This window comes from Curcuma longa, chromosome 11 (genome assembly GCF_044706935.1).
Source record: "Curcuma longa cultivar G26 ecotype Majalengka, Jawa Barat chromosome 11, ITB_CL_G26_1.1, whole genome shotgun sequence".
In the NCBI taxonomy this organism is placed as follows: Eukaryota; Viridiplantae; Streptophyta; class Magnoliopsida; order Zingiberales; family Zingiberaceae; genus Curcuma; species Curcuma longa.
Genome location: NC_133871.1, coordinates 24,645,511 through 24,653,595, shown reverse-complemented (window position 1 = coordinate 24,653,595; position 8,085 = coordinate 24,645,511). Strand labels below are relative to the sequence as shown.

General features: G+C 36.4%; 2 protein-coding genes across 2 annotated transcripts; one reads left to right on the top strand and one right to left on the bottom strand.

Moving 5' to 3' along the window:
- Window positions 1-1,279: 1,279 nt before the first annotated feature.
- On the bottom strand, window positions 1,280-2,325 carry LOC141840565 (uncharacterized). The gene has a single exon (XM_074728601.1). The coding sequence runs from the start codon at window positions 2,233-2,235 to the stop codon at window positions 1,480-1,482; it is 756 nt and encodes a 251-aa protein (XP_074584702.1). The 5' UTR covers window positions 2,236-2,325; the 3' UTR covers window positions 1,280-1,479.
- Window positions 2,326-5,581: 3,256 nt separating this feature from the next.
- LOC141842386 (uncharacterized) lies at window positions 5,582-6,199 on the top strand. The gene has a single exon (XM_074730595.1). It carries the CDS (start codon window positions 5,601-5,603, stop codon window positions 6,159-6,161), a length of 561 nt encoding a protein of 186 aa, XP_074586696.1. The 5' UTR covers window positions 5,582-5,600; the 3' UTR covers window positions 6,162-6,199.
- Window positions 6,200-8,085: the final 1,886 nt, after the last annotated feature.

The following is an 8,085-nucleotide window of genomic DNA, read 5'->3' as shown; positions in this document are numbered from 1 at the left end:
TGTATGCTTTTATTTATTGTGGTACACATGTGAGCATCTTAATAAGATGACAACTAGGGGTATGAATACAAGTTAAGACATTTGACTCATTCAATTATATACTAGTCAAAGTGGGTCCATGGTCGGTAGACTCATGAGTCCTTCGGTCGACCTAAAGTTGTACGCTAACAAAGGGAACTAAGGTTGATATATTTTTTTTATTATACATTTAGTTTTCATGATTTCGTGTGGATGTTCATATTGATCCAATCAAGCCACTAATGAAAATTCATCACAAGACATCAAATAAGGCACAAACTAGAAAAATTGAACTCTAATAATTAAGATTTTTTTAGCATTGTCTAACTATGTGGTTGAAGTGCTATGAGTAAAACTTTGTGGAAGAGAGTCATTTTCGTGGGGTCGGATCAATCACCCCTAAGATTAGTCGATCCAAAAGATTGGATGTCTGGTGTCAACTATAAAAAAAATTCAAACTATGCAAAGCAAAAGCACCTTCTCGATGTTGTATCCCTTGCACCCTCCTATGTCTAGTATTCTCATCCTTGTTCTTTCCCTATTGGTCCTCAACCTAAGCACCGGTAGCACTTTCCCTCACTTTGACAACAAGTGTCAATCTAATGGATGCCCTCTTGTTCTTTCATTTCAAGTATTGTTTTAACCCTTAGGCTTGTAAATGAATTACATGCTCATAGATAAATTTGATAATAATTTATTTATATTTATTCAATACACACAAAATTAATGAAATAAATAAGTTTTGAATAATTCATTAAATTAAATGAATAAATTTGAATATATATATGTATTCAATTTATTAATATTCATGAAAAAATATTATGAATTATTCGTGATTCATGAACAACAGAATTATGAATTATATTCATCAATAAAGCTATTATTAATATAGCAAATAAATAAACAAGCTTTCAAAATCAAATTCATTGCCCAACTAAATAAATTTAAAAATATAAAAAATTTAAATAATCAAATAAATTTAAATTAAAAGTTCAATAATATTGAATCAAACTCAAGTTCATAAAAAATCAAATAAAATTTAAACTTGATTATTTTATTAAAAAGTCTAAGAATAGGAGGAGAGTAGAGAAAAAGTATCTAAACTTTGCCTTATATTTACTTGATTTACTCTACTGATATAGTTAACAAGACCAATTGCATATATATTATAAATTTTGTATTTACTTATCTAATTCTAAAATTTCTAGATGATTTGATTGTATATAATCAAATTACAAATGTTCATTCTTGACACGACTTGATCTTAATTAACTTCTCCAAACAAACTTAGAGAAGAAATAATGACTTTATTAATGTATATATAATGCCTCAAATTGGAAGTTCCACTGCCATTGCAACTCTAATTATATGATATATATATATATATATATATATATATAGTGTTTTTTCACACACTGATAGAGATATTAAACCCAACACAAACTTAATTAAAACTAGTGATTAAGCTCGTCCCATCATTAACGGTGCGTCGCGCCGGCGGCGGTGATGCATGTACTCCGGCGCCGCCACCGGGCTAATCATCTGCTGGAGGCGCAGCTGCTCGCGGAATTTCTTGATGAACTCCTCCGACTGCTGGTCGATCCGCCCGTCCGCCTCCCCTTCCTCCTCCTTCAGCGGGAACGGCGAGTCGGTGACCCTCAGCTGCCTCACCGGCGCGGGCGGGCTCTTCCAAATGGCCGGCGAGGTCGACGCCGACGCCGAAGAAGAGTAGTCTACTTCTTCTTCTTCTTCGCCGCGGCCGTTGTCGTCGTCGTCGATATCCGGCTCGGCGTAGAGAATTTCGAGCGCCTTGGTGAAGGCCGCGTCGTCTTCTTCGTCGTCGTAACGGCGGTGGCGGCGGCGGTGGCGGCGGAAGGTGGGATAGGAGGGGGTGTTGCTGCAGCTGAACTCGACCTCCCGCGGGTTGTAGAAGGCGAGGTCGGGGTCCATGGACCGGCAGGTGAGTGCAGAGTACATGGAGGCGGCACCACCGCCGCCGTGGTGGTGGTGGTGGCGGTGGCGGTGGTGCTGGTAGTGGTGCTGGTGGTGGTGGACGAGGAGCTGGGTAAGGGCTTTTCCGGCGATCTTTCCACGCTTGAGGAGGAGGTGGAGGTCGACCATGAGCTTGTTCTTGGAGAAGCCCAAGAACAACAACCTCACGATGTGCCACAGCCTCTTCGCCGCACTACCACTTCGACTCGCTGACGTCATCTCCATGAAATTGTTTTTTTCTTTTAATAAAAAAGAAATTGATTATTTTTTTCCTAATTTTTGAGAGAGAAATTGAAGAAGAAGAAGAAGAGGAGAGGATTTATTTTGGTTTGAGAAAAAATTGGTGGGGGAGGGGGAAGGTATTTATAGCACTCAAGCACTTAAGAGAGAAGGTAGGAGGAAAGAAATTAATTAAGAAGACATGCAATTAGAAATAAACAAACAAATAAATGATAATAATTATTATTAAACTATAGGAATTCAAATAGAGCATGTGGTGTGAGGATATTGTCCCTCCTTCAATTATTGAATCGGAAATTACTAGCAAGTCCTCTAATGTTAATTTCTATCTAATTCTAAAATAATAAGTGAATTTTAAATGTATTATAAAAATTTTAATACTAAAGTTTGGTTATTGTTTAAATAAAAATTTAAAATATAATATATATGTAATGATCCGACCTGTCCTCATGTGGGAATTCTACTTATCCCGTCCCCTATTTTTTTATTTTTCTGTGGGTCGTGGGTCGTCGACCATCGACCGTGCCGTTACCTACTAGAACTTTCCACCCCTACCCAGTAGATTTTTATCTTTCCCAAATTTGAATTCTAGACCTATACGTTAAAATACTAAAGTTCCTTGAATTTGATAACCAAGTGAAAAAATATAAAATGTATTAGGAAAGCATGAATGCAATTTATTTTTTTCCCATTTCTATAAGAATGGAATATGAATTGAAGTGAAAATGGAGGGACCAAATTAATATGAAATGAAAAAATAGGAATATTAAAGATAGGTCCAAGTTCATTAATTAATGGCAAGTTGAATAAAATTGAAATTAATCCAAATTAAAGCAACTCTTTTTTTTCCCACACAGTTGTCAAGAATCCAAGAAAACCTTATTTATACAAAAAAAATGAGAAAATTACTCTTTTTGGAATACTAAAACTAAATGTCCCTTCGAAAAATTTACTAATCGATTGGATTCGAACTATTAATTAATTTCGTTATATTTTAATTTATAAATTCGATTATTCTTTTTAATAATATATGAAAAAATTTGAGCATGAAAGCAAGGAACAGGTGTCGGCCACGTGGAAGGTGTGGGTCTCGGTATTAACGTCGACGTGTAGGCGATCAGATTTTTTGTCTGTCCTTTAAATATATATTTCGTTGATTGACGAATCTAATTGGTGCATTAATTGTTTATTCTATTGGGAACTATTTTAATCCAAGAGTTTGAATTTGTATAATAATATTGTTAGATAAATAATATACTAACTAAAACTAAATGAACCCTAAAAGAAAAGTAATTAGCTAGTTTCTAACCCGAAATCAAATTGATAAATTTAAAAACTGTTTTAAAAAATTAAAAATCAATTTCGATACTATCATTAGTTTAATTGTCTTCTTCCAAAGTGTGTTTTCTTTTAAATAAAAGGCGAAGTGAGATAAAAGATAAGCATAGGGAAAGAGAGAAGTTTAATTGAATGATAGGGATTGCCCTAATTATTTAAGCAAGTGGAGAGACAACGAATTCAGAATTAGACAATGTAATTAATGAGGGTTGATTTCATTCATGCTCATGACTAATAATGTAGCTCAATTATTATATATATGCATATATAAATAAATAAATAAACAAACATAATATAAATTCGTGTGATCATGAAACATGGGGGAAATTATGTGATTTGAAAAACTTGAGATGGCGATTTTTAGCTTGGCACTATCTATACTGTCACTAACACAATTCAATTAAAAGGTCAGAAGCATTAACTGTGATTAGGAGTTTTAATTAGTGGTGTGGGGCAGAAAAAATTAATAATGATGACCTGATTATTCTTAAAGGTTGATGATGAAAAAAATATATATGTGATATTTTTTTATATATTTTATAATTGTGAATTATTTATAATTGATAGAATTAAGTTTAGTAAAATCTCAAGTTAATTAGCTTGATATGCTTTTCAGTAACACTTTTGAATTATTGCTTGGTAAGATGAATAAATAGTTTTAATCATAGTGAAAATTAGCTTACTCGACTTCGCTAGGTCGATCATCGAGCGTATAGTTAGGGAGAGAAAATTCAATTTATCATGAAACTTGAAGGGAAGGGCACAAGTATCATTTGAGAATGAGACGATGGCACGTCATTGATTGTGATTAGAGGAGACAAAATTGTGAGGAAGAAAGTTTTGTGTCGATATATGATGAAGAATGGAAAAGAACAATGGCATTGCATTATATTGTTCCACTTGTGCGATGTGGAAGAGATAAAGATGATGTATTTCTAACATATTTGTATCGATGGTGTGTATGTTATTGGTCTCTCAATTATCTCAAAACATTCTCTAATTAATTTAATTGCATCCGTTAATCCTGATTATTTATTTATTTAATCTTTTTATTTCACAAGCAAATCCAATAGGGCATGGTTTAACATTTTAGCTTGAAAGGGATCCAAATCTAGTATCGGATAGGTTATTGAGTGATTTGGATCCAATAAAGACTGGATCCGAATCCAATTCGTTTCGAATTGGGTGGGCTTTCAATTGGGCCGGTTTGAACGAACGGTTGGAACTTGAAAAGGATTCAAAAATTGTAATTGGAATTTGAGAAATTAAATTATAAATATATTAATAATAATTCCTACGAAGTTATTTTTAAATTGAATTTATTTGAATCCCAAATTAAACAAGTAAACAATTATTTGCACACAAGAGAGCATGTGATCCTTTTCATTCCCCTACATCATCAGTCATTTAATACTGAAGCTAGACACTGATCACTAGCTAGCCCTTATCGATCTACCTCTGTACCTGAATTAAATAAACTACCAAAGATCATGCTCCCTTTCCGCCACACACAGTCCAAATGCACCTCCTGTCCTCAAACTTTGTGTGTCACTAATTAATCCCAGGCCTTCTCATGCTTTCTTCCTTTCTCTTTCGTCACTCAGGCTTCTCGTGATCGATCAGTACTAGCTAGTGAACAAGCTATAAGCATATATATTCATGGATAATATCCATTGCTGGAAGGGAGTGGATCATGTTATTCCCATGCGATCTAGCTATATATATCTGCACTGCATCTGTATGGCCTCAATGCACTCACACGTGAAGCTTTTTTCCCTTTCACTTTGATATGTGTTTAATGATCATAACCTTGGCACTGTTAGCCATGTATGTAGTTTTCGAGATCGTAAAAGTTGCGTAATATTTTCTTTCTATAAAGTTCACGTAAAATCAGCTGGCTCTTTCATGTTCATGCATGCATCGTCTCTAACTCTCTATATATAGAACCCTAAAGGAGTTCCATCTGTGTGCATGTACTTGGGCTCCAACCTGATCTCGCAGATTCTGATCTGATGGCGCCCAACGGAGAGATGCTCGTCGCTTCCAAGAACAACCTCGAGGCTCGCCGCCCTCGCCGGATCTCCATGGAGGGCCTGCAGCGCGCCGTGTCCGACCTCTCGTTCAAGCTCGGGAAAGACTCGGCGGTCGCGGATGCTGCTGCGCTCCCGGCGATCAGCGAGGTGGAGGAAGCAAAGTGCGAGTGCTGCGGCGTGTCGGAGGAGTGCACGCCGGAGTACATCCGGCGGGTGCGCGACAAGTTCGGCGCCGGGCGGTGGATCTGCGGCCTGTGCTCGGAGGCGGTGGAGGAGGAGATGGCGAAGAACGGCGGGAAGAAGAGGGAGGCAGTGGAGGCTCACTTGGCCGTCTGCGGCCGGTTCCGGCGGATCGGCCGTACCCAACCGGTGCTGCTGCAGGCCGAGGCCATGAGGGCGATCTTGAGGAACTCGTCGTCGAGGGCGAAGTCGATCAGTCCAAGGAATTCCTCTTCCAACAAAGACGTCAAGAAAGGTGGCCAAATAACGAGGAGCACGAGTTGCATTCCGGCCATCACCAAGGAGATGATGAACAAGTGAATTAACTATTAATATATTAGAAGTAAAAGATCAGAGTAAATGAGCTAGCATCACAATATCTAGGGTTTAATTCCCTTTTTGTGTTGAAGGGTGCATACATGTTTTTGTTGGGAGACTAGCTGACTCATGTTTGCATGATCTCTTGTCTAACTTGAGACAATTTTATGACTAATTGCTTCGAGGAAGCAGAGATCATGATCAGTCTCCTGGCTGGCTAGCTAGCTAGCTAACATCTATGACCCTTGAACTATATATAAGCTTAAGGTTCAGTTAATGGATGGACAGTAGCAGATCCCCCTATTGATGGACTATAATACATCAATGGTGTAACTAGCTATATAGGTTATGTGTGAAAGACAGTTACAGTCAATGGAATAATGTATATGTAACTTATTAGGTCAAGGTGTATGTTATCTATAAACATTGTACACCTGACGGAGGAGATATTATATGATTGACACTGATCTTTATGTATATAGCATATTAATAGTTTTTGTGGAATATATTATAAATCTTTGTCATATTAATTGGTAGAGTAAAGCATATTAGCTTTGGCTTGAGTTGGAGGACACAAATCTGATGAGGGCATCCATATGTGATTAACATAAATATATATGATAATTTAATGTGACAATATATTGGAGTGGCCTATATCTCCACACATGATTAATTAACTTATAGGCGTACGTGTGCGTTTATAAAAGGGTCTGAACCTGAACAGAGGAATCGACGCAGGTGCCTGTTCGTGTCTGACGGCGCAGGAGCGCACAAGTCAAAGCGTTGAAAGTCGTCGCCTTGCGTAGTTAGTTTCCGATTAGTCAACGGGGTGAATTAGGATGATCGTTGGGATCTCAGCGAGGATGACGTGGCCATGGTTCAAAACAGGATTTTTTAAAAGAAAAATGATATGTAATACGAAATCAACATGACACACTCAACTGTATAGCTATAGATACCTTTGTATGGATGTGGGATCCACTATATACAGTGTATCATATTGATTTCATGCTGCATTTTTTCATATTGTATATTATTGTTCTTTCTAAAAATATAACTAGACGATGAGAAGCAAGAGAATGATATTCTTTTTTAAAAAAAATAATAAACATATTTAACTATTTATAAATATAGGACTAAGAGATACCTGAGAGATTATGGCTATCATCTTAGATCATGAATGCTATCTTCAATTATTGTTATTCTAAATAATTTTTTTTATAATTTCTAATATGTCACATCAAATGTATAAAAAATTATTATTTTCTACACAATCAAAAAATCTTCTTACAAATTTCAAATTTCATTATTAATTAATTATTGACCCCACCTACAATGTTACTTTTGAAAGAAAAAAATAATTTGAAATTTTACTACTATTCTTAAACTAAAAACCTTAAATTTCACCTCCACAATGATTAGAGATTTTTTTGTTCAACTTTTTGATTTTACAAATCTCTCCAAGAATTTTACATTGGAGATGCCCTTACTGAGCTTAGAGTCAAGAGCTCAAGGAGTTGAGTTTGAAATGGTGAGCTCGAGGTAAAAGCTCGAAAAATCAATTTAGGATGAAGAGCTTGAGAAATTGAGCTTAGGAGGAAGAGTTCAAGGAACTAAGCTTAGTCATAGCATAGTTGATGTGGTTCATTTGTCAAACTTCAATGGCGTCGATGTATTAATTTGGCTTGAGGGGTTAACCTAAAGATGCCGACCATCGACCGAGGCCTAAGGGGTGATTTAAAGATGCTGACATGTCTATCTATCTCGAGAAATTAATCCTTTAACGTGATATTTTTGAACAAGTGTGCTACACTAGGATGGAGTCATAAATTTCATATTGAGGAGGTAAAATGTATGTGTTTACGATGAGAGGAAATGACCTTATCATTGCCTCCAGCCCCATTCACCTCTTATTCACTCTTTATGT